This window comes from Mycetomoellerius zeteki, unplaced genomic scaffold (assembly GCF_001594055.1).
Source record: "Mycetomoellerius zeteki isolate Tzet28-1 unplaced genomic scaffold, Tzet1.0 scaffold92, whole genome shotgun sequence".
NCBI classification, from domain to species: Eukaryota; Metazoa; Arthropoda; class Insecta; order Hymenoptera; family Formicidae; genus Mycetomoellerius; species Mycetomoellerius zeteki.
Genome location: NW_017257958.1, coordinates 1 through 27084, shown reverse-complemented (window position 1 = coordinate 27084; position 27084 = coordinate 1). Strand labels below are relative to the sequence as shown.

Below are 27084 nucleotides of genomic sequence, written 5' to 3'. Positions count from 1 at the left end.
GTCGTGTAGATGTTCTGAATAATATTATTGTCATTTGTTAATAATATTGTAGCGTTATCATTGAAAAGAGGGTACAACTTTTACTTTTTTGTAACCGCGGTGTTCGGGGATCGTTTTATTTCGACATTTTCTTATGCTTTTTTGCGTAGAAATAAAAAATTATCACAGTATAGCGCTACATTCAGGAAAAATTGGTACAAGATTAATTGAAATAATAAAGAATAAACTTAACTATTCACATATCGATCATTACGAAATCGCTGTTAAGGTGCCTTTTCATACTGAAGCTCGGCGCTCATTTTCAGCATCAAAATAGGTCATGTGATCAAAATTGACGCTTGATATTCGTCAATTTCTATCACGTCACTTATTTTGACGCCAAAAATGAGCGTCGAGTGTCATGAAAAGGTACTTTTAGTTATACTTCACTCATTTAAAAACTAATTCACAGAGTTGTTGATCCAATTCTGAATGAGTTTGTAAAGGACCGCGAAGCATAACCCAGATAGCACACAATATTTATAAAATATTTACAAAATATTTATAAATATATTTATAAGGCTTATTTTAAATCTCTTGTAAATATTTTTGTGGTCTCAAATTGCGTAGATAAATAAACATTTATTATAAAAATATTATAAAATATTTATTATAAATCTTGTAGTGAATGTGCTATGGAAATACTTATAACCCTTACCATACAAGGTCGGGTCATTAGTCATTACCGAGCGATTCCTGTTTGTGCAAGTTTCTTTGAGCCTTTTGGTAATTATAAATTATAATTCAAATAAAAAATACTTATTAGAAATATTTATTTATATTTATCATATTACATTAAATATTTAGTTTATCTTTTAGCAATATTTCGAATAAAACTTTAAATATATAAAATATGTATAAAATATTTATATAACATTTTTCCAAAAATGAATAATAATAAATATTTATCATAAATATTTCTGTGCTGGGAGCTGACAGCAATTTCGTAAAGATGTAAATAAGGATTTTGGGAGCATTCCAACAAGAGACACAGAAGGCGTGCGTTCGAGTCGCTATTTGTTAGGGTTATTTGTGTCATTCTATCCTTGTTTTACGTCTAATAAACAACAAAGATAGAATGACAGAAGTAGCGCTAATAGCGTCTCCCCAAACGCACCAAGAGTGGCACGGTGTGACACGGTAAATCGTTGCATCCTTGTTGTTCGCCAATTTAAACAAGGATGAGATGATCGCTGTGTCGCACAGTGTCGCTTGTTGGAAAGCTCTCTTTATTAAATTTATTTTACACGCACACGCACACACACGCACTTTTCCTTGAGTGTAACTTTTCCTTGAGTGTCATTATTGTATGATAATTCTCGGTTTTTATAAAGAAATTAAAATACATAAGAAAATGTAGAAATAAAACGATTCCCAAACATGAAAAAAGTTGTACTCTCCTTTTATGCGAAGCACGATATTTTATTTGATAGTGATTAACATCGTACTCACTTGTGGACATTCTTTTACGTTGGATGCATATTTATTCTGTTGCATTGATATAGTGATGGGAAAAGTCTGACTGGTCGTTGACGGAAAGGTGCATAGATCGTACACGTCGTTACGCTCCAGCTTGTCGTCTGGTCGCTCGTCCGCGTGCACATACTTTATTCCGTCCGCTCCGTTTTCAGATACTGTACAGTTATTGATATGCGCCATGCCGGATGAGCTATTTACATAAATCCCATATCCTAAAATAAATCGACATATATAAAATAATTCAACATATCATTCAACATCGTACACTAGAATACTTCATTTATCCAAACATGTTGGGAGACAAAACAGTTTCGATAATCGAATGATTCGGATAACAGAGATTCACTAGTTTTCCCCTTTAGCAGTACTACGTTAGTTCTGATAATAGTAGCTGAAAATTGATATTGAGCGATCAAGCTTATTCGGCGCTTTAATTTGGGTATTAAGAGTTTAGTTATGAATTCGTATATTTGAAACTGACAATGTGTACAAATTTGTTCGTATAAATGAAGTCAAGATGAACAGAGTTCTATACTGTATTTGTAAATAAAATATTAAAATATAGTAGATGAGGAGAAGAGAGATGAGATTGCATTATTACATATTGATATATCTTACCTCTGTTATATTGCACAGTACAATTATTTATCACGACTGATGCGTCCGATGTGGTGACGTTGATACCCGTAAAGGCAGAATGCAAAACAGAAATTGACTCCATTATCGGTGGAACGCCTTCCACATGAATCGCCGAAGTTATATTGTACTCCCTCCCGGTTCCAGCATATCTATATTTGAAAAATTAAAATAGTTTTATATATGTGTAATATATTAGGAACCTGATTGAAAAATATTTTACTGAAATTTCTTTGAAAATAATATTTCAACAAAATTTTCAGAAAAATTTATTAAAATTTTGACACAATTTTGTAGAAAGTGATTTTTTTCAGTAAAAGTTGTGCAGGAAAAGCATTGAAATTGAATTGAAATTTTTTGTTTCTTTTCCGAAAATTTCTCTGAAAGCTTATCGGAATTTCTCTGAAAATATGTTGATATTTCGTTGAAAATAATTTTCAGCTAAACTGATGAACATCGCTATCAAATACATATCTTCCCATCCTTCAGTCGTTATCCTCTCTTCCTAATGTTCCTATCTCCTCAATACTCCTTACATGTATCATTGTAACGTTATCTTACATTGCAAGTACATCATTCTAACGGCTCTGATTGTGAGTTCTCATCAGCAAAATTATCAAAAAGATCAAATTACATAATTGTTACAACATATATAATTTTATATAACAATGGACGGCCTTTTCAGGTGTTTAGCTTCAATTGTTTAAATTTTTTTTATAATTAAACCAGAATTTTAGATTAGCAATAGTTAGAGCTTAATAGCATGACTATAAATTCAATTTTATTATTAAAACTTGCTTATTAATTTATCAGGAATATTTATTACATCAAATATAGCAAAATATATTGATAGATATTCAGAACTAACTCTGTATAATAAAACTTTCCTTTACAAACAGGTACTGAAGCCAATATGGTCTTATGGCATACAGCTCTGGGGCTGTACGAAGAAAACCAATATAAAAGTAATACAAAGCTTCTAAAATAAGGTACTACGTGGCATTGTCAACGCACCGTGGTACGTGAGAAATGACGACATCCATAGGGACCTTGGAGTGGAATATATCGAATCGTTGACGAGATTCGTAAATATGCACAAAAGCATAATTAACGCTTAAATAACTACGAAAATTGCGAGATAACACAACTCCCTGATCATAGTAAGGAGACACGAAGACTGAAGAGGACTAAGCCTCATGGTAAAATAAAACACAAGACCGTTATCATACCACAATAGAGACTGTGGGCAGTACGAGTGCAGAAACCATTGCTGAATGGTTACCTGCCAAAAAAAAACTGCAAAAAAAAAATTAGCAAAAGAAGTTACTGGATAGTCTCTAGACTAGTTGTAACAGTATGGCTCATAGCAGTCAATTAAAAAAAAAAAGAAGGAGGAATATTTATTCACACGACTTGGTTCACACTGTTAAAAAAATCTGCCTATATTTTACTTATATTGACCATTGATTTGAATTACTAGCCACCGATCCATTCCATCACTTAAGAAGAACTGCGAATGATATGTTAAAAAATCGCGTGAGAAAGAATTAATGCGTATAGGGAATATTATACGTGTGTTTCATTTTAATTGCCCCCAGGCAAATATCTGCCCCAGAAATATATGGAAGATACGAAAAAATGTTTCAGACAAAAGTCGTATGATTTCGAAGGGGACATAAGATGGTGTCATTAATTTGACCTTGAATAATTGTTTGAAGGTCACATAAAGGTCACTTAATTTCTTAAATGGAACCCCCTATTTTTCATTACATTTTCTTATAGCTTATCTCAAGAGCTTTCCAAAACACTGTAATAAAGTTATTTTTCATTGAGTACTTTTCGAATTATGAAGGCTCGAAAGTTACAGTACTGCCGGTATTAGCATTACGCAAGGTGTCCTACCGACGACTAAAACCTCTTGAATGTTGCTCGGGATCATGTCCTGGATTAATTAGTATGCTCGATGAATACAAAAATTTGTAATTGAGCTCCAAATTGTATTTATTCAAAATTTTCACATAAAAAAAATGTAATCATATATTCATTCAAAATTTTGGGTTTATAAAAAATATTTATTCACAAAAAAACTATGAATATTTAACGAGTATTCATATTCATTCAAACAAAACATAAACTGAAAAAGAAAGCTCCAATAAGCAATCGTTATCCCTTAACTATAACCGGCACTTTGATGATTTTACGTAAAAAAAATGAATTTTATTTATTTTTGTTATTATAATATTTAGATTTTATGAAGGAAACTTAGAAATTTGGAAAAATATTTTAGAAAGCAATACATTTTTTATTTATAAATAGGGGAACATGGTGTTCCTTTGACCGGTTTGTACCTTTAACCATTTGAATTTATAAAAAATCTATTGGATATATTTTTAAAAGTAAAAATATGAAGTTTGTAGTACGAGTACCAGAGGTGTTTTATAACTTATAATTATAACAATGAACAGAATTATACTCCTGTGAAAAATCATTTATTGACCTATACGTTGGCGAAAAAGAGCCTTAGGCCCAGTTTCACAACTCACAGTTAATTCTTAACCGAGGTTTAAGATATTCATTATCTCTTTTCAATTCTAGAATTGGAAAGAAATAATGAATAAGTTGAACCACGATTAAGAGTTAACCAACCGTAAGTTGTGAAACTGAGCCTTAATAAGAAAATAATGCTGACACACAACGCTAGATATGCGTTCTGGTTCACGCATGATGTGCATGATGTATCATTTGTCCTTGTTGTTTACCAAATGTAAACAAGGATAAATGATGCATTATGCACATCATGTGTGAAATGGAACGCACTTTAGGTTGAGTCAACAATGGTACGATTTTAACTTTCATCAAAAAAATTTTTACATAATTTATTATAAATGTATTTAATAGTATTTACAAATTTAAAATACAAAATACTAAAAAAAAGTATTTAAATGCAAAATACAAAATACTTTCAGAAAAAGTATTTAAATACGAAATACAAAATACAAAAATGTATTTAAATACGTATTTTAAATATATGTACTTCAAATACTGCCCATCCCTGACTATAGGCATGATCTAATAATGAATTTTCTACTAAATAGTTTTCAATCTAAGAGCAATAAATTCATGGTGGAACCAATAGATAGCGTTTATTAGTTTAACAGAGACGCCGCTATCTCATATTAGACGCCTATCTCATAACAGGGGGCCTTTCCTCTAATATTAAACATCTGGTTTGGCTCATGGCCCTTTCCTTGTTTATTTATTAAACTGATGAAAATTGGCTAAAAACTTATTACAATTTCTTTAAAAATTTTTTTGAAAAATTTACTGAAAATTTTTCGAAAATTTGCTGAAATTTCTGTAATAATAGGTTGCAATTTACCAGCAGTATGTACGTGGCATCGTCGCCAGATGGACATGGCAGAGTTCTGTTTCTCGTAATTAAAATATTACATAGAACAGGAACAGCATTATGAAATTTTTCACCCATGTTTCAATGAAATGATTCCTTAAAGGTATCAGTCTCAAAAATTGGGCTCGAAGAAGAGAGTAAATCAAATATATTCTTTGATAATATTATAATTTTGTTCAAAAAGAATGGTAAAATCTAATTTAAGCATCCTTGTGCTTGCTGTATAAAAAAATATGCAATTTTGCTTTTAAATTCAATTAAATTTTGCTGAAGCGTTTTAAATCGTGGAATAATTTTTAGTAAAATTTTTAGCGAAATATCAACGAATTTTACAAAGCTTTTTACTACGGAACAAAAATATTAGTAACAATTGATCGATATCTTCTTAAAGATACTCACTCGATCACCGTGTTCCGTAGAATGGACAATGATTGATGCACGTAAAGTGTGTTTTGTTGAATGAGTTTCTGTTTATCGTACACCGCATCCTCGAATCGTATCCCCCGCCAATGTTTGATCGCCTTGCTCGCACCATCGTGGCGAGGCAGGCAAGAAATGCCCAGATCAGGATGATAATCTATAAGACGTTGTCAAAATATGCAACTATCATAATTTTTACATATAAAATTCCAACTTCGAAATATCAGAGAGAGGAGGGGGGAGGGAGGGAGGGGGGAGAGAGAGAGAGAGATATCTTCAGACACTTACCGCAAACACCGGCACCCAATTCTCTCTTCGACCAATGTTCGCAAGTCGTTAGCGAGGGCTCGGTGCCACGACAGCCTGGTTCCTCATAAAGAAGACGCGGCTTGGAGGGCCATTGTCTGTCGATCCATGACCACCATTGTCCGCCCTGATAACCGAGCTGCCGGCATGCTATCTCTAGGTCTGCGCGGGTCCAACTGCAATAAGATTCGCATATAAGATATCTGCACCAGTATCTCCATTATTGTCGGTTATATTATAGTTGCGTACGTACTTTCGCGAGTTTGTGCAGACGGAACGCCAGCCACCTTTATGAAAAAGCTGCAGTCTTCCCGCTAGCGGACTCGGTCCGTCAACAAGGCGTATCGTGGGCGATGTTCGAAGAGACGGAACCTGCGTTACCACTTCCGCTGCGGTCAGCAAGATCGGCGCGTGTGCTTCGCCCTTTTAACAGAATTAAATATCGTTAGGAAATATTAAACACAATCTTATAATACAAACAGTGATTAAAGGAGAATATAACCACATGCAGGCTTGTCTCTAATTAGTGTAAAATCGTAATATATTTAAATTCTTTAACAATATAAATTTAAACCATAAACGTTACGGCCAAGATTAGACACTTTAGCATGTCATGTAACTAAAATTTGATGTATAATTTAATAGAAAATTACAAATTATAATTGTCAAGATATTAACATAGAAACGAAAAAGCGTATCTATCAGATGTTAGCGTTATATCGTGATTAATCATAAATGTTTCCATCTGAATTCGCAACATACGTTATCAGTCTATTTAAACCTAAAGATTTTTTTTAAATATGGTTGTTACGCGGAGTGTTCCTTAAACATTTCAATTTTTTGTTAATGGTAATCGTTGTGAAGACACGACAGAGTCTCAACTTCTGTGTTGTACACAACGATCCTTAAAAAATTGTTTCGACTTCCAAGATTTGGCAATACTGAACGAGTTTTTTTAATTCATCGATTTATCAATCGTATTATGCACAAATGCAGCTTTTACGGAAGAAAATTATATTTGCGCACAATGCGATTGATCAATCGATGAATTAAAAAACTCGTTCATTTTATGTGGACGATGGAAACAATAGTTTAAAAGTGTGTATCATCGTATCGCAACAATCTTAATATTTGTAAATTAAAGATGTGTTAAAACGAGATATTCTTGTAAAAAGGATCATTGATCGAAATAAAAAAAAAAAAATAATACACTTCTTTACTTTCAATCTCAAAGTTTAGTTTTCAGTTTTATCGCTTTATTTAGTCGCTATACCTATATTAAGTATACCGGGAATAAAATGGGAGAAAGGAATCCTATAATTCAAAAAATAATATAATAATATGGAGATTACAGGTGCTCCAATGTTACAAACTGCGAATTACTTTTGTTCGATTTAATTTTTACTTCTATATGTTTCTTTACAGCATAGGAGACTCTCACGTTAATACTTTGATTGCCACATTTGCATGTAAATTTTCGCTAAGGCTCTGTCATCCGTTTGTGAGTAACGTTTATTTACTCGATTAAAAATAATTTTACTATACTTTATTAAAGAAATAGTATACTTGAATTATGTTAAGACAGAGAAAACAATAAAGTATTAAAATAATTTATCAAGCTAGATATATCAAGCTGAATGTTGAAATCAATTTGGCAGTCCAAATGTTAAAGACTGAAAAATTTCAGCTACACCGCTTGATCCGTGCCAAGAGCGGTGCCCGAAGGTCCCGACACTACGTCGAGTCTATAAGAGGATTACCGAGGTCGTGGGTCAATCGCGCGGGGGCAAGAACCGCCAGTTAACGCGTGACCTGAAACGCATCGCTTAGAGCATTAGAGGCGGTGCCGCTGCTGAATCACTCGGCCATACGATGCACGCGTTGTTCGCATCCCGTTTTTAATTATCCGATTAGCACTTTCTGCAGACCCCTCGACGACTAACACCGGCCGGCGGAAATAGTGCAGACAAGAAGTGTCCGTTTACAGAGATTAGAACAACTGTTCGCTCGCCTTTAAGTGTAACAAAATGTTTTCTCTATTAGCGATAGCGTTCAGCAATCTTCAATAGTTTCCTAAGTGACAGATTGTCAGTGGAATCAGCTCATTAGAATTAATTACCGATCCTCTCTTATCTCTCTCTCTCTCTCTCTCTCTCTCTCTCTCTCTCTCTCTCTCTCTCTCTCTCTGCAAATATATTAACTGACAAATCAAATTGGCATACAATTTATAAAACTGATGACTGCAGTTGCATATTCACATATGGTTTTTACTAAACACTCAATTTGATCGACGCACAGTGTAAGATTTTCAGATATTTCTGGCCAAAATTCTGATTCGTTTTTAAAATAAAAGTTTAAGATATTTTAAAGATATAATTATTAAAAATACTTATTTAAACTTTAAATATCAATATGGAAATGTCTTTGCGTTATTGCGGTGCTTACCCTAATAGCACAGAGACGTCCTGAAGATATTCTATGAACTATTAAATGAGAGAGCACCTCACTATGTCCCACATTCATTCACAGGACATGGAAATCGATAATCCAAAGATGTGTTCTAAAGACGTTTATCCGTAATCTTTGGGACAATTCCATTATTTAATGTTTTTTATCTTTATGTATCTTTTCTACACCTTTAAAATTTAAAGGTAAAAAACATTAAATAATACCGAAATGACGTAGTTATTGAGCAATGAATATAAAAAAAATAATTTCTATATCCTCTTTTTAATGAAAAAGGATTTTTTTTATCGTAAAACCTAGTTTTTTACTCAGATTTTTACTCTGAAATAAAAGAAACCTGTTCTTTTCATTTTTAGAAAATACATTGCACACACAGCATCTCATAAGCTCTCATTTTCCGATTAAAGAGATTATTTATTTCCTATTATGGAAATTCTGATGATTCACCCGTTTCAACATTTTTCTCCCGTTACTAATCAATTACTTAAATACCGTGTTTCATGTCTTAGAAATTTAGCCTTTTAATGATTTAAAGTATATGTTCACGATGCGACGTGTTGTATCTGTAGAATGATTGAATGCGCGTGCCCCCTTTAAAATTGCTACATACGCAAACCGTAATTAAAATAGCAACTAGATAACACCTAATAACACTTGTTAGAAGTATTAACGCGTAGGTATGAGTGTTATTTTGCCGATACCGACCGCACCAATAACGCAACAATAAAAGCAACGACGCTTGCGTGTCCATGATGTTTCCGGTTAAACGGTATCCTCCGTTCCGCGCGCGAAAGGATCCCTTTCCTGTCATGCATTCCATCTGTCACTTTGCATTCTTTTACGATTACGTTTACTGGACTGGGTACCTGTCATGGAACATGTCGGAATGAATTCCGATTGGAATTATTCCGTTTTCCTTAGAAAACACAATAGAAATCTAGGGAATAATTGAATAAAGCCCAAGACACAATGCGAGGGAATAGCGATAGCGATAGGAATAACATAGTTTCAACCTATCAGAAACTGTGTATTCCGGTGTATCCAATTTCTGATAGATTAAAACTGTGTGGGCTTAATTCCGATTGGAATCCATTCCGACTTTTTCCATGATAGGTGTCTTGGAGTAAGGCATAATGCTCTTTATTTCATTAACGAAAAATAAATAAGAAAACTTTATTGAAAAATAATATTTATTTTTGTAACAATTTTAATATTTTGTTAGTCCTTCTTTGGCTTTTATTACCCTTACTGTTACTTTTTCCAAAAAAAATGTAATAACCCAGACAACACAAAATACTAAGATAACGGAAAGAGATCTTTCTTAAGTTGCGTCTTTTGAGCAAGACGAAAAAATGTCGTATAAGACATCTTTTAGTTTTGTCGAAAAGATAATTTAAAAAAGACATCTGTTTGTCATTTTTCTATGGTTGTCATTTTCGCAAAGCAAAAAGTCAACTAAAAGATATCTTTTCGTATTGCCGAAAAGACAACATGAAAAAGATATCTTTCCGTTATTTTGGTACTTTTTATCACTCATTCGCGAGCGGTACGCGGGATCGTCACCAGACGGACGTGATGGAGTTCAGTTTCTCGTGTTTGAAAATCATACAAGATAGAATAAAAGGTGCAGCATTATGAGAAATTTTACTCGTGTTCTCTAATGAACACTAATAAAATATTTTTATGAAATCGAGTACTCCAAAGGGGGGACTATGATGAAAGATAGTGGCTCTTGCACATACAGGACACGGCAAACATTGCAGGACCCAGAAATGGGATATATTGTCAGTCATGCAATTTCATTCCGTTTTGTGTAAAAATCAATTTAGGAATTCGATGTTATTAAATGTTATATATGCTAAAATATAAAAACTAAAAGAAGTTTTGTAGAGGACTAAAAGATATCCAAAGAAGTCACCTTTTAGTTATCATATGGATAAGACTATAAGATGACTAGCAGTGCGACATCTGTTATCTTTTAGTCATCTTTTCGTCGACAATATTTCACTAAAAGATATCTTTATAACAATTTAGTCCTCTTTTAGATGACTTTGTGCTCTCTGAGAAATGGGTGCTTTATATTTTTATATATAAGTATAGCCGTATAAGTTGTAATATTAAATAGCTTTCTCTAGAATATCAACAGATTGTATAAATTATAACGATTTCAAAATAATGGATAATTTAAAAGTGAAATATTTAATACCGAAACCCCCGCACGTTTTGCAAATTGTGTCAATTATCACGTCAATCAACGTTACTTCGTTACTCGACAACATCTAGTGAAACTCATTATTAGCGTCTCTTAATGATGTTTATTTTTGGTTTTAATCGCCACTCGTAAAAGTCTATTTACCGGAAAGTCTACGCGGATGACTCGACTTGCTGTTAAAAAGAAGCGATAAATTAACAAACATCGGTATATATATATATATATATATAGTTCATAACGTGCACTCAACCAAAGTAGAGACATTCGACAGTTATGACGATTATAATCACACCGGAAGAATGATCGAATTAAAGTCAGGCGAGCGAGCGAGAGTATAAGGTTATCACGAATATGCGAGGAGATTCGTTTTGCAAAGATGAAATCTTGAGAGATTTAAAAGAACGCACGAGATTATTATAATTCTTGCAATCCTTTAATTAATACATACCCTATTTAATTAATTCTATAATATTTATATAATATTTATAATGTAATTAATTTGATCTATATAGTACAAAAAGGATCATTAAAACCAGAATAAAAAAAAACAAAATTATTAATTAATGATAATTAATAATTTTAGTTATATACATACAGCATTATGCATGTAATAAAAGAAACTAAAATTAAAGAAATCAAGCATGCTATACTATATTTCGTGTTTAATTTTGTGGAAATGTTATAACGCGTATTGGAGGTGTATAATTATGAATCACGTTATTCCATGTACTTCGCACTATTCGTTCCTAAATGATTATGAAACCTCACTGATAAAGAAGTTGGTATGACTCCAATCTCATTATCAGTTAATGGTATCAGCAGCGCTATCGATTCTCAACGTGAATGACGATATAATCAAGCCTTTGGCAGACTTAGGTAACGTTTTACTACTGATAATATCAATCGTAGGATTTCGACTTGAAATTCTTACGCATAATATCGAAATTTTACTAGAAATGCAATCTACGAAGTTTTCCGAGAACGCAATTTGCCTTTAAGACAATCTTTCTCTCTCGCGTGCCTGTAGTAACACGTGTACAGTTGCACGCTGCGATGAATCATATGTTCATTCAAATGTCCAGACATATGTATATACACACACACATGCCCAACGAAATTGTTCTCACAACTAAAGATACTATCCATAATTATCCACGTTCGCGTTATTACTTGGGTATATCCAATACGTCGTAAAATATTTGTAGCGATTTTATTTTATATACTTTGGAATAGTTTGGATTCTTTCTTATTGAATAATTAATACGGATATAAATATGCGAATAAAAATCATAAAAAATTAATACAAATATACATACACGACAAATGTACATATAAAAGACATTTCTATTCGTGTAAAACCGGACCTTGTTAAATTCTATCCTCATTAAATCTTTGTATTGAATTTTTTTAACATATTCGAATGTTAATATTAATTTCACATAATGTGATTATGTTAATTGATATTTTTAATTCTGTAAATTGATATTCAACATTATTTTTAGTGTTAAAATAATACAATTTCTGAGTAAATGAACAAATAACATAAAAATAATGTATTTTAAACGCGTAAATTCTAAGATAAATGAATATATTAATAAAATGTTAAACATGAAATGTAACATGTTTAATTCTGTGTGAAAATATTATGACGTACGGGAGACATAATTATGAATACTGTCCTTAACATATGAATGTTAATTTTACTGAACAAATATTTCACAATTTGCTTTCAAAAATTGTGTTAATATTATATATTTCTTATGGTATTAATTTTTTACATAATATATGTATTTGTATACTTTCTAATATATTCATTTTATGCTAAATTAACGCAAAAATTTGAATGGACCATTTGGCATATGTGAAATGTGAAAATTTATATAAATTTAACACAAATTTTCCAACTGTATATAGAAAATGAGGATCAGAGTTTATCTTTATCCTTCAAACTTGTACTTATTGTCAGTTTAGATAACTAAGGCCCGATTCTATCACGTTACTTTGATTTTAAGCGAAGCTTAAAATTCTTACTTTTTCTCTTTAAAGCCGAGAGAGAGAGAGAGAGAAAGAGTTTTATAAGTTTCGTTTAGAGTCAAAGTAACATTATCGTACAATCGAATCTAAAAGAATCACATAATTTAATAAAACTCTTTAGAAGCACAATAAAAGACATTCGCTCGAGAATGATCCGCTGTGCGAAAACGTACTCCTTCCGAGAGTACTCTACACAACTTCAACGGAGCATCATTAGCAAACAAAAGTAACGGTTGGAAAATCTAGTGCTCGTGGACCTCAACGTTATATGACTATGACGATACTGAGCTTCACAGGGAACGAGCTATTCACACGGTGGCACGAGTGGCTACGGGTACTTTGGGTGGTCTTCTTCTTCTTCCTCTTCTTAAAGCTTCTCTTTTGATTTCCGACCCATTGCAAAGAATCACATGGTCTCATTGCGAAGAATCACCTATCTTACTTTAAGTTCCAAAAGTGTACACTAGTTCAGCCACAGAAAACAGACCTAGCTAATGTACCATGCAACAAAGAAGAATCAAGGATTCAGCAATAATCTCCTCGGGAGCAGAGGCTTCGCTTGTTCAAAACTTATAATTACATTATAGTATCAGTTCAAAGTAAATACTCAAATAGATCCCTTTTGTATAATTCGTAACGGCCTAACTTATCACACAGATAGATCAGCAAGCTCTTTAAGTATAACACAAATAGAGTAGTCAACTACGCGGGAAACCGCGTATGTGAGGCGCGAATGGAATCGAATTCGCAGATTATGAGTCCGCGGACCGAGTGAGGACCCGACCACCTTGCCCGGATAGTTGACTCGCGATCTGAGGATTCGAGTTCGATTCCACCTGTGATCCATATATATGCGGTTTTTCCGTATTAAATATGGAGAACATCGCTCTATCTGTGAAACTACAAGCTAAATGCTAGCAAGTTTCTGCTTAAGGGGCAATATTACACTAGCTGATATTACTATCCTGATTAAGTTAGGTTAGGTATGATTAAAAATACGTAAAGACCTGGCCCGAAAAGATGAACTTCATATACAAGGGATACTATTCATAATTTTTATACAAAGCGTGTCCTCTTCTCCCCGAGGAGGATATATGCAAATTTATCACATGGCATACTGTGACTTCATAGTAGGTCAGAAAATCAAAAAAACAGGGGGACTTATTAAGAAGAACAAGAGGACCACTCACACGATATTTATCAGAATTCATCTGGAGCATACATGACAATATGTATACGATAAGACATTAAGGAAATACGAGTTATTCATCAGCAGCAGAATTTTTCAAGGAATTGCAACTTTTCCGAGTAAAAAAGGTGCATTTTCTGAAAAATTTGCTACTGCATTCCAAGCAGAACAAAATATTATAATGATATTAAAATGATCTCAAAATGACTCCAAAATTACAATATTATATTAAAAGTCACTTTTCGATTAGTCACAATTCATTTTAATGGTTAATTACGTTTAGCAGAAAAAATAGCTTTACAACTGCAAGATTTTTTATTGATCAGTTCTTGCTCTTAGTTCCTTACTGACTCTAAAAATCTATGAAAGAATTCCCTGATAAAAAAAAGTTGATAGAGAACGATTGAGAACGATAGGATTTTTATCAATTTGTATCATTTTCTATAAGTTTATATCATTTTCTATCGTCGACCTCGCGAGCATCGATCGGATATGAATCCTATTGTATTTTATCGAATTCTATAGGATTTGTACAAGGTTCTTATAAGATCTGATTCAAATTAGTGAATTCACGAACCAAACTCCGTATTCAAAACGATAGGATTTTTCTATCGTTCTCTATCAACTTTTTTTTTTACCAAGGAATCTAAATGTATATATATTAAAAAATCTTACGACACATAGTTGTAAAACTGCTTCTTCTACTGAATACAGTCAATATCATTTTAACGTTATCCTTACCAGTTCTGCTTGGAATCTTCTTCACACTTTCTATCTACAGATATTTCGAAAATTTATTTAAATATAGGGCATTTCCAAAAGTGTTATCTTAATGGCGGAATCTCTATCAACTAGACAACGAGACTCTAAATATTGTACTACGCTTGCGTCAAGAAAAACATGTTTGACATCAGCGATGTGGTTTAAAGATCTTGACGAACGATCGTCTTTGTTCTGCTTTGTTCTCGTCTCGAGAACAAAGCCGGACTTTCTCCAGGAGGGCGTTCATTCAACCTTTCAGAAATCTCTATTGCAATTTTTACGGATTATTACCTTGGCAATTATGATACCGCGGACAGTGATGCCGATCATTGGACTGAAACGAATCTCCACGCCGGATTCTATAATGAGTTTGGCGTCCTTTTCGATAAACAAATCCTCTCGCAGCAAGTAAGGGCTCTTCGATTTCTCAAACACTTTTTGATCTCGAATGATGCGGCCACCGTGCTCCTCGAAAAGACCGCCATTATTCCAGCTGCCGTTTGCTTCGCTCTCGTTTATCGGTATTGTGTAATAAATTGAGGTTTGGTCGAATCTGTCATCTGGGAGAGTTCCAGCCAGAACGGCCAGGATCGACAGCGAAATCCACAATCGTTGCATTCTTCGGTATACGCTTTTGATATCAGACAATTTAAATTACTTTCTTCTTCTTTCTCCCTGATTAGAATAAAAGAAGTTTGGTTTTCCAGTTTAACGGAAATTCATTCAGCTAGAATTCAATGAAACATTGAACTCTCTCATTGAACTCAGAGTTAGAATCCATCCACTGTATTGGTATATAGTTCTCGATTTATTATTAAATCTAAAACGGGAACGTCACTTTTGAGAGGTGAAACGTCCAAAAAGAATTGACGATTAGTGTAATTGACATTTTCGTAAGAAACTCCACGAGTGGTCTCCACGCGATTTCTCGATACATTAGTTTACGATTTTCAAGGTGAGTGCGTATACTAGTTAAGCATTACGCAAACACATAAACCGAGATGCATTCGCGTTGATGAGGCCGTAGCTTCGCGAGAATCATCCGCTTATCGCCGAGCGATTCACGCGTCATTCGTCGATCGGATTCATATGTGAGTCAGAACGTCTTTCCTCTTCATGCCGCGCAACATCCGATACTTTCACTGACCGAAGCGAGCTTCGGGCGACAATTATCCTTTTCGAGAGACGTTTATTGTTCTTTTTGGTGCATCATCGTGACTATCCGGCAGATCGTTTCTGGAGAACTTTAACGACAACTATCGAAACGCTTCTCGAAACTTGCGACGTCTGACAGTAAACATTGCATGATATAATAAGTTCTTAGAAGAAAGATTGCTTATACCACATTATCTCTTGCATTATTTATTTCATCTTTTTCTTTTTATTCCTTTTACATCTCAGTAGTATTGTACAGTAGCAATAAAGATTATCATTATTATTATTATTATTATTATTATTATTATTATCAAATAAAGAACGGGAAAGATAATAAATCGAAAATTAATGAGCTAGCATTGTCGCTTTATTGTGATAAAGAAAAAAAGAGATCTAAAAATGTCCTAAAAATATTATAAAATAATATACTAAATCAAGTTTTTAAACTTAGCAAACGTAGTTCGGTAAATTTCGATTTCTCCTTCGTAAAAGTCTGATTCGATCTCGCTTTCCAATAATTCTTTTTTATTTCTAATAGTATATTTTGTGCTAATCTTTCTCAAAAATGTAGTTTAGTTTCTCAAAAATTAAATAAATCATAAGATTTTATCATTTATGATTATCTTTAAAGCTTAATCTTTTTCCCCTTTGATCGATTGTAACACAAAGATTATAAATTCTTTTGATCGAAATACGTATTCTTCATCGAGGAAAATTTGAATGATAATAGTGAATCTCTCTCGTATAACACTTCTTCTAACTCAAAAGACGCAATATTAAATTCTCGAATTCCTCGCAGGGGCTTTGTATTCTTTGTAACGATCCTCGATCGCATCGATCCGGCAACGTTGGCTGCTCGTTCAAATTCTCGTCGCAGCCTGACCATTCACCATTTGCTCACCGCATACAACCTTTCATCAACATCTCGCCCTTCATGCACGTGTGTATGTCGCACGAATCGAATCGAAGCGAAGCGAAGCGAAGCGATGCGACGCGTAACGAGGGACGCGATGCGCAAACCGCTTCGGCGACACTTAACGATGCTACTCAAAAAACGTCGCGGGGTACGCGTCGTTCGAATTCGAGCGATTTCAAATTCGAGCGTTAACCCCCGCTCGTTTAAACGCGAGGGACCACGCCAACGACGGCGACGGCAACGTATTGTACGCGTAACGCAGCCGTTACTCCGTGCTCCGCTTGACGATTCCTCTCGTTTTCGCGTAAATCGCGCGAGCGCGACCGTTCCTCCGCGTTTACCTTGCGTACGCGCCCGTTCGACTTCTCTGTCGTTCCCTTTTCAATACTTTTTTTTTTTTTCTTTTCAATTCCAAGTCAAAATCAAATCGACGTGTCCACTCGATCTCGATGTGGACTCGCGTTGATCTCCTTGAGTCATCGATGACGCCGATCCGTCAATTATTCGTTTAGTCTCGCGGATTCGCTAAAGCAGCCTCTCGATCGCGGCGATCTGACGCCTTTGTCGATCGTCGATCACAGATACTCCAGATCCCTCTCCCATCTGGAGCTCCCTCGAATCGTGGGCGCGGTTTTGATTACACTGTGTATTTTATGTTTGCGTATACGCGCACTTTTCGTCGCGGTCACTCCCTTGCGCAACTCCCGTCACCGTCCCGTCACAGAGCCTGACAGAGGCACTGCGGCTACTACCGCCATGGTGCACTCACTGGTAGCGCGTTGACGACGCTACGCTACACCTACTACAGCCGCGACCCGCGACGTAGAGCAGGTCACGTGACGCACCCGAGCATATACGTCACACAGGTTGTGAAACAGGTGAGTCCCTCCTCCCAGCTCGGTGTCGTGCTAGGTCTCCTTGCTTGTAGACCTCTCGACCGACTTTGGACTTGGATCGGTTCCTTAATCCTGACACTTGTAGTTTTCAAATAATTAACTCTCTCTCTCTCTCTCTCTCTCTCTCTCTCTCTCTCTCTTTTAAAGATTAAAAAGACTCCAACGAAAACTGAGCTCGAAGACGGATACCCAGTAAACATTAACTAAAAGTAACATAACAGCCATGTTATTGATTCATATTCAATAATATAAATATAACACACGTTGTACATACGTAGCAATGTTAAATTGTACATACCTACTTTACATTGCGGTTAAAGTGTGAAATTATGACATTGATATTATGTTAATTACTGTGTAGTTGGTGTTTAGTGGGAAAGTGGGAGCCAGGATAACCAAGCGTGATTTAGCATATTGAACAAACTGATGCATTGCACGAACTTGTCTTATATTAATTGGCATACATTTGCTGACATCAGAATAGGACACGTTAAAAATACAACAATATGATTGTTTATGCAATCAGTTGACAAAATTTCAAAAACAAACGGTCAATAATAGCGGTACGTTATGCTGTACTCTCAGACAAGATGACAGCAACGTAACAACAAGGAATGATCAATCATTCCATTTTGAGCATTATGACGAAAATACGACGGCAACAAAACGTATGTCGTGATATCCATTCGTTGTTGCGTATATGTCTCTTCAAGCAATCAAGTTTTTTAAGGTGGTTCTTTGGTAAAGTGCCCATAGATATAGTATCTTTAGACTGCGCATTCAAGGAGTGGGAGCAAAGCTCGGGTAGAAAAGGAGGCACTTATTGTGATCCCCCCAGGTGCGTTCTCTCTCGTTTCGCGCATCCACGAGAGAGAACGAATCTGGACCTCATGTGTGCGTCTTTTTCTACCTGAGGTTTATCCCCTCACTCCTCGAATTTCGGAGAATACTTATGGCGAATTCGATTGGAAGAACTATTGGTGCGCACTGGTGCATATTAAAGCCGTTGTACATACACTAATTTAATTTAAGTATAAAAATGAAATGCAAACATTTTACCTAATAGAGAGTACAATAAAATGTATTAATTGTATTTCACGATTTAATCGATCTCTATGTTTATTTATAAACGTATCTTTACGTTATTTCGTGTACGTGACGGCTTTAATGTGCACCAGTGCGCACTGAGTGCGTCCAATCGAATTCGCTATTAGTCTAGTTATACCATGTCTATGAAAGTGGCAAAAATTTGAGGTGCGCCTCACCATCGGAGCCCACCCAAAGGTTACAAATATCTTTTTGGATAATTTGGATAAAATATTAAAACTACATCTTGATGAAATAGTATATGGAACATACGATAGTAAATCAAGAGCTGCATCTTCATCGAACGAAAACAAGATGGGATTATGTTTACTTTTCAAAGTTAAATTTTTATATGCAAGTTTATTCACGTAAATATCTTTTCAGAATGGCCGTTGACCCATTTGTGTACCATTAAAATCGTAATTTTTTTAACTATTTTAAACTATTTCGTTTTTGAGAAAAGTCTGTGGTAAGATTTATCTGCAGTTAGTCAAAGAAGCGTTTATTGCGAGTCTTATCTGTCACTATTATAAGTTATACGTAAAAGATTACATTTCCAATATTTTTTTCCTCTTATTTCATTGTTAACCTACCCTAAAATTTTACACACAGTTCTTCTTGGGTGAACTTTTGCATCAGTTCATCTCTCTTCTTCTTCTTCTTCTTCTTCTTCTTCTTCTTCTTCTTTCCTCCTAGAGAGAAAAGGAAGAAAGATGAACCGATGCAAAAGTTCACCCAAAAAGAACAGACCTCTTGTGTCACCGTGCGCACGAAAGTGTCTAGGGATATTGTAATTGAAAAGCACCCAGAATCCCCTGATCTAAACGAGTAAACAGTCCGAAACTGGGGCGTAATCTTTAAGTTTTGCAAGATACTCTTAAAAAGCATTTCGTAAGCATGACCGACAACAAGAACGATAAGACGAAAGTCGATCTCGGATTGCTCGAGGAAGACGATGAGTTTGAAGAATTTCCCGCGGAAGGTAATTTCTTAACGTGTATGTAACATAACCTCGAAATCGTTGATTCATCAGTAAAAGCACATTGAAAAATCAGATCTGGAATTTAAAATAAATTTATCAACTAGATTGGACCGCAAAGGATGAAGACAGCGATGATATCAGCGTCTGGGAGGACAATTGGGACGATGATGACGTTGAAGATGACTTCAATCAACAGCTGAGGTATTTTGCTTTACCATAAATCCGTTTATTGAACAAATTTCACATATATACAGGACAAGGGAGAGAGGGGGCACGTAGTGCTTGATAAATAAAAAATGTTAAATGTAATATATTAAACGAATAAAGATTATCCTCTTTTGACCTTTAAATAGATGGATGAAGTGGTCCAGGTATGGTTTTCTTAAATCTGTTTTGTAGTGGAAAATATTGCCTAAAAGTATTAAAGCTCATTATTTTTACATTCCTTTGTCTCGTATAATTAATGTAAATTTCTATCGCCGATATTCATAATATCCAGTTTTTATATTTAAAATTATCTCAAGTCCAAGACATCATAAACTAATCGTAAGGCTATCTTAAGATATTACTTAAGAGTCTTGAAATAAGAACAGCATATGAATATCAGCATATAATGTATACTATATTATACTAATAAAAAATATAACTATAAAATAAGATGTTTTAGGGCGTTTTGAGCCTTTCTCTCATCAACTTGTATATTTTTAGATCATCTAATTAAAATCTATATGGAACTGCAAAGTGTACACAATTTACTTAGTATTGTAATTAAATTTCAGAGCACAACTAGAGAAGCAGAAGGCTACAAATGATGCACCCAAGAAAAATTAATTAGTTTGTAATGTACGATATTGATCTTATTATTTTATAAAATAAATATATTAAATATTAAGCTCGTGTGTATATCTATATCTTGTATGTGTATATGTGTGTGTACACATAAAACTCTTCACAATCTTTGGAATATAATAATAGGGCTGTAGTTTATAAAGGTTTTATAACACGCACCATATGTTTTACGGGAGCACACAATTCCTTTGTACAAAACTTAGCTATTAAATATAAATGCTACACTCGGACCCCTATTCTGTAACTCTTAATGACGGTAACAATATCGTTACACTGTTGTTGCATAGTACATGATAAAAAAGCTGCGCAATGATAATGCAACAATATCATTGTTCTTAACAATTACAAAATAGGGGCCTTAGTAAATCCAGAAATGCATATAGTGCCTTCCTAAGAGCGACTCGTTTCATCACCGTTTAATCGAAAGGAGTCATTATTCTCTTAACGGAAAAAATACTTGGCATGTCTTATTGTAAATATATAATCAGGTACAGTCTTCGTTTTTAAAAAATCCGTCGGGTTTTTTTACAAAACGTAAACGATCAACATATCGCTCTTACTTTGTATAAGTCACACAACTTAAAAAAATTAAGAAAAGGAAAGAAACTATTTTTCAACTAGATAGAAAATTATTGAATCAAATAATATGGACAGAAAGAATATATTTTTAATACGATGAAAATGTCATTTTCATTTCACATTTTTTAAAATACTATCCTTTGTGACAATTTTGACGATTTTTTTTTAAATGAAATTAAGTTAGTTCAATATTAAAGTATCATATTGGATCGCGATGTGCACATACAACAATTAGGTCGTTTATTTTTGATGATTGATAGGATAATGTTTATCTAATTCATTTATAATATTCGAAAATCATCTTTTTTAAGTTTTGTCACTTTTGAAGTATGGGAGCGATATGTTTTACATATGGCACATATCGATTCTTTTTTTATATAATTATTTTGATACAAGTATCTTAATGACTCCCCTACAGACGCATTGTTGAAAGAATAAAAGTGTGCGAATCTCACTAATCATCAAACAATCTTCTATTTAAAGAATTTAATAAACATCGAAATTAATTTGTTGTGGCGTCACGATTTGTTTTACAAGAAATCAATAGTTCCGATACTAGTGCATCCAACATTTGCATGTTTAAATCTACGTTGATCTTTTTGATTTTATACGAACTTAACAAATAGTTCAGAGCTTTGTGTATATCGTCCTCGCCGAATATCAATTTTATATCGTACGATATCTTTTCCTCTAATATATGTAACAACTTGTCTTTCAACTGTGTATCGTTCTGACTTGTGTCATTATGTGATGCATCCCAAATTAACGAAGAGCCGCTCAGAGAGTCAAATAACCAAAGAATTATTTTCTGTAAATAACCATAAAATTAACAAATATAACATAACTTGTGAAAGAAATGTAATATTCTTTTGAATATAAAATCTCACCTGTAAGATTGGCTCTGAAATGTTCCCAAATAGCAATTTAGTCCATCTAACGACTGCTTCTTGCTGTAGTGTGTTGTTACTAGCAATGCCTGCTAGAAGTTCACAAACCAAATCTATCACCGTACATGTCAATGTTAAATTTGAATCTAACTCGTCTACTTCATCTAAAAAAATATAATATTTATTTTTTATTATTACGATTACAAAATACAATTTTATATTATTTTATCATATTTGATACACCAAAAAAGCAATATTATTGTAGCTACCATCATATGAAGTATTAATCGTCTCCCACCAGCAATCTAGTAACTCTGAATCTCCACTGGCTTCCATCGAGTCAACTGCTTCGTAAGCTGTGTCTACTGTACAATACTCTGTCCTTTCTGCGATCAGTTGCTGTAGTTCACACGTTAGACTTTTCTATGAAGAATAGATATTTTGAAATATTTTATGTTATATATATAAGAGATAATTTGGAAGATACAAATCAAACTGAAATAAGTTGCAAATTTAGTTTTCAAGGATAAAATTAGTTTCAGACGATGTGGCCAATACATGTCAACTTTATATTCGTATTGGTCTACATTCATATGGATAATTATGCGTATCGTGTGTGTGTGTGTGTGTGTGTGTGTGTGTGATACAGGATGAAATACAGGATTGGCAAATTACTTTTCAGTTACTTTTCAGTTACTTTTCAGTTACTTTGCCGTTACAATTTGATGATGATGTTGCAATTTTTTTATGATGGTAATGCTAACTAACTAAATACTAAGATTGTGCTTAAGTTAGAAGAGTCATTTTGAAAAGTAACTTGTCACCATTGCGTGTTACTTACTGAAAAAAAGTAATAAGTGATTACGCGTAACGTTACTCGTTACAAATAATGAAAAACTAACGCGTTACAAATTAGGAGTTATTTTTTTCAGTAACAAATGACTTTTTAAACCTGTTACAAATGACTTTTCTAATTCTGATGTTACCATTACCGCCATAAAAAATTCACAATGTCATTACTAAATCGTTATTATAACAAGGTAATGATCAACAAAGTAACGGCGTTACAAGTAACGCGTTACTTGCCAACCCTGGTGAAATATTTGAAAACTATCTTTAGGATAACATGTGTTACTCTTAATAAAATATTGTATATTCTAATATAATAATATAATAATTTTGATTTTTGAGGATGTTGTAAAACATTAAAATTCCTAATTATATTTAATCCCAATTATATATATAAAAAAAAAAAAAAAAAAAAAAAAAAAAAAAAAAAAAAAAAAAGACAAGTATATATACAAGTTCTACATTACTGATTTTATATCTTCGACAAATCTCCAGGGTATGTCAGACAAGGGCATCAAAGTAGGTAGAGGGGAAGCTTCTTCTTCTTGATCTAGTTCGAATCCTGGTACAACAGTTTTCAACGTATTAAAGACGCCAGTCACGGTCTTGGCTAGAAATCGATCCAAACGAGGCGCTACTACGTCGGCTTTCTTGCCCGCGCTGCTACTAGGTCGAAGAAAGTGACGTAGTTGTGGCGGACATTCGTTCGCCAATCGCGTACATAACGTTTTCAAATACATCTCCAGTTCGATCCGGCCACCCTCAGGCAATACCAATTCCGACATGATACTTGTTAATGATGAAATCTGGAATTTTGTGAGCATAATACAATCATTAAATTTAAATTACAGCTCTGAATTTATTTGTACTAATTTATTTTTATGACTTTTTAAAATGTTTTTTAGTTGTAAAAACCTTACTTCATCTAAACTGAGATGCAATTGAACAAAATCAGCGTATTGCCTTTTGACTGTAGCAGTGGTCGTTTCAAATAAATCTACCCCACGTTGTTCGATATCGTCAAATTGTATACAATAGTACAATTGCTGCGAGCCGTCCGTTGCAGTATGGAACTCAGTCCAAGGAATTGATAAATTCATAAATTGACTTCCTTCATATATCACGTAGGATTTTTCTTCAACGTGTCTGAAATTTACAGATATATGTAGCAGTACTTGAGATTAAATGTCATTATTACTAACAGTGGTGTGCTTGCTGTAGATTTCTGTTGCAACAGATTTCTAAGCCTAGCAATAGTCGTAGCGAAATCTGTCGGCTCTTCGTACACCGGTGATATCTTATCTTCATCTAATTCCAGATCTGTGTCAGTTATGCTTCCTCCCCACAGACCTCTGTGCTCTGTAGAGAGACCTTCCAAACATAGAGTTGGTCTTTCTGGGGTTACTATTAAAACTGCATTCTTGTCTTCACTTGTATTAGTTGCAATTGGACTAGACTTAGGTACAGATTTTGGCAACTGCTGCGGGATTACAGCCGCTGTCACGGATATAATACCATCATTCAAAGCAACACTTATGGTACCCTAAAAGATTAAATTATTGTAAGTTATCATTATTGTATAATATATATATATATATAATATATATTACTATACGATGTTGTTACTATTAGAATTTACATTGATATTTTGTTTAACTGGAGCAGTGACACTATCAACTTTGTTCGATGGAGCTTCCAATAATATTAACAAATTTTCAATCAACCTGTCCGGGCAGCTTATTGTGTTAACTATTATTAAAAGTCTCTTTGCTAAAATAGATAACAAAAGTTTGCACGGTAATGAACTAGTTAATTCCCATTGTAAAAACTCTTGTGCCAGAACAGTAACTAAACGATACAACATGTGCTCCAACGTCGACGCACTGCGAGATCCAGGATGTAAATATTTATACGCTTCCTCTATACTAGCTGCAGCACCCTTCTCAACTCTGCGTAATGCTCTGTGGAAATATGGATACATAATGTACTGATATGAATAAGTAATTAACTTTGCTAGATTTGCAAAGATAATTCTTGAGATAAATTCCATATCTTGAGATAATATCCATACCTACGATATTCCTTTAAGTGCAACAATAACACATTTGCCAACTTATTAATAACCTTTATCTTATCTACCAGACTGGCTTTCCAAACAAGCCTGGTCAAGAACTTGCTCAATAAGTCCTGTGCTTCATCAGGGAATGTCCTGTCATTACTTATATTCTTATACCAAATTTCTACACACTTTGCATTAATCTCTCGTGTCATTTCTGTTACATTCAGCTTTTTTTTTCTTGTCAAAGGGCTCTCCTTCTTACAGATATCAAATGTTGCATCATTATTGCATTTAATACTACCTTTTTGTGCAGAATTCAAGTTCTTTTGGTTCTCACTGTGACTCTTGTAAACGATCTCTATACTATCATCTTTGTTTACAAAAAATTTTGAACTTAACCGACTCACTAACCTTTTGTACATCCACTTGTTTATAAATCTTAAAGGTATCGGACTGTTGGCTTTAAGCATGAGACGTAGCAAACAACAACTCAGCCATACGGATATAATTGTAATAAATACTGCCCAAGAGACAGAAATGTATATTGGCAGAGGTGCGAGATCTGTCCACCCTTGTACGATCAAGGATAATATTGCAGCCGCTATACTAAAACCTAGTAGTATTTGGTTCAACCAACTCATTGGTATAACTTTCTCCATTTTGTACACTCTAATGCTTTTAATTAACAATAGCTTAAGTGTCACATTTTGTGCTACAGTAATCAGAACCTGCCGAAAGGAAAGAGATATATTTATTTTCAGCTAATGGTGTTATACCATATAAAATCAGATTATATAATTAAGAGGTACATGCTTACTTTCGAAGAACTAGTAGAATTATGAAAAATTCAGAATTTATGAAAAAAATCTAAAACATTATATGAAAAATTCTAAAAAATACATTTACCAAGGTTGAGCCTTTCAAATATCTTTCAACTATTACTTATCAACTTAATTATTTATATCAATAATTACCGATAATTTTGAAAAACATACCACATACGTGCTTTTCCACTTCAAGCTGATTCTACATTGATCGCATCGCAGCGTCGCAAGCGTGTCGCAAGCGTTGGAGTCCAATCAGAGTCGAGCTAATGTCACGTCTGCGGCATTGTTAAAATTTTGTCCAAAACCACCCAAAGAAAGACAACGAACTTTTCGCTTCCTGTAAATTGGCGTAGTACATTAGACCGCCAGGACCGTACCTGACGCCTTCCCCACCACGCGAGCTTCAGCGGAGCAACGATGGAAGGGGACGCCCTTAAAATTTGCCCTCAAGGCACTAGAATAAGGGTGCCGTTACATGTACACGGAATCGGAACGACGGAACGGATTTCTTACTAGAAATAAGTTCACTAGCATTTTGTTCCGTAAGAAGTTTCTCTGCTGTATCGGAACCATCGGAACTATGGCCGGAACGGTACAACGGAAGATGTACGCCTTGAAGATGTCTCATTCTTTGTGTAAACATTGGCCGTACCCAAAATTTTCGTTTTCTTGTATATTTTTTATTTTGTAATAAAATATTATAAGCGAAATATAATTTTCGTACTCTCTTAAATATCAGAATAGCACGCCAACTTGGCATATTTCTTGCATTTCGCAATAATTTTAACATTACAGTTAACACTACTTCTTCGTCCATCGTTGTAATCTCCAAAAAAAAGGTTTCTGAATATTTGTTTTAATTTCACATTCAACCATCTGAGGTGTCATGGGACGGGTAGAGAAACTTCTTACGGAACGGAATTGTAGTGATCTCAAATTTTCTAGTAAGAAATCCGTTCCGTCGTTCCGATTCCGTGTACATGTGACGGCACCCTAAAAGCAGTCGTTAAGTAACAGTCTTTAGGGTGCCATTACATGAGCGCGGAA

The 27084-nt window shown here is 34.2% G+C and overlaps 3 protein-coding genes across 4 annotated transcripts in view; 1 reads left to right on the top strand and 2 right to left on the bottom strand.

Annotated features, from left to right (window-relative positions):
• Positions 1–15606, bottom strand: part of bark (C-type lectin domain-containing protein bark beetle) — a gene marked incomplete at its 5' end in the record, with an annotated part of 33727 nt that extends 18121 nt beyond the window's left edge. The window contains 7 exon segments of the mRNA XM_018460141.1: positions 1396–1434; positions 1488–1730; positions 2137–2306; positions 5963–6140; positions 6272–6465; positions 6543–6712; positions 15244–15606. Of these exon segments, the coding sequence (XP_018315643.1) occupies positions 1396–1434; positions 1488–1730; positions 2137–2306; positions 5963–6140; positions 6272–6465; positions 6543–6712; positions 15244–15606 (1357 nt within the window).
• A 4195-nt stretch (positions 15607–19801) lies between these two features.
• Sem1 (Suppressor of exocyst mutations 1) lies at positions 19802–20836 on the top strand. Of its 2 annotated transcripts, none has more exons than XM_018460189.1 (3): positions 19802–20002; positions 20092–20188; positions 20767–20836. In XM_018460189.1, exons 1-3 carry the CDS (start codon positions 19903–19905, stop codon positions 20816–20818), a joined length of 249 nt encoding a protein of 82 aa, XP_018315691.1. In that variant the 5' UTR covers positions 19802–19902; the 3' UTR covers positions 20819–20836. The 2 variants fall into 2 exon arrangements, with proteins under 2 accessions (XP_018315691.1, XP_018315692.1); XM_018460190.1 differs by having other exon boundaries at positions 19806–19987.
• Positions 20837–21631: 795 nt separating this feature from the next.
• On the bottom strand, positions 21632–26261 carry LOC108730464 (uncharacterized). The gene is made up of 9 exons (XM_018460188.1): positions 26206–26261; positions 25223–25938; positions 24791–25112; positions 24354–24694; positions 24072–24297; positions 23619–23957; positions 22572–22725; positions 22303–22466; positions 21632–22223 (listed from the first exon to the last, which is right to left on the bottom strand). The coding sequence occupies exons 2-9, from the start codon at positions 25867–25869 to the stop codon at positions 21918–21920; spliced, it is 2499 nt and encodes an 832-aa protein (XP_018315690.1). The 5' UTR covers positions 25870–25938; positions 26206–26261; the 3' UTR covers positions 21632–21917.
• Between the last annotated feature and the right edge of the window lie 823 nt (positions 26262–27084).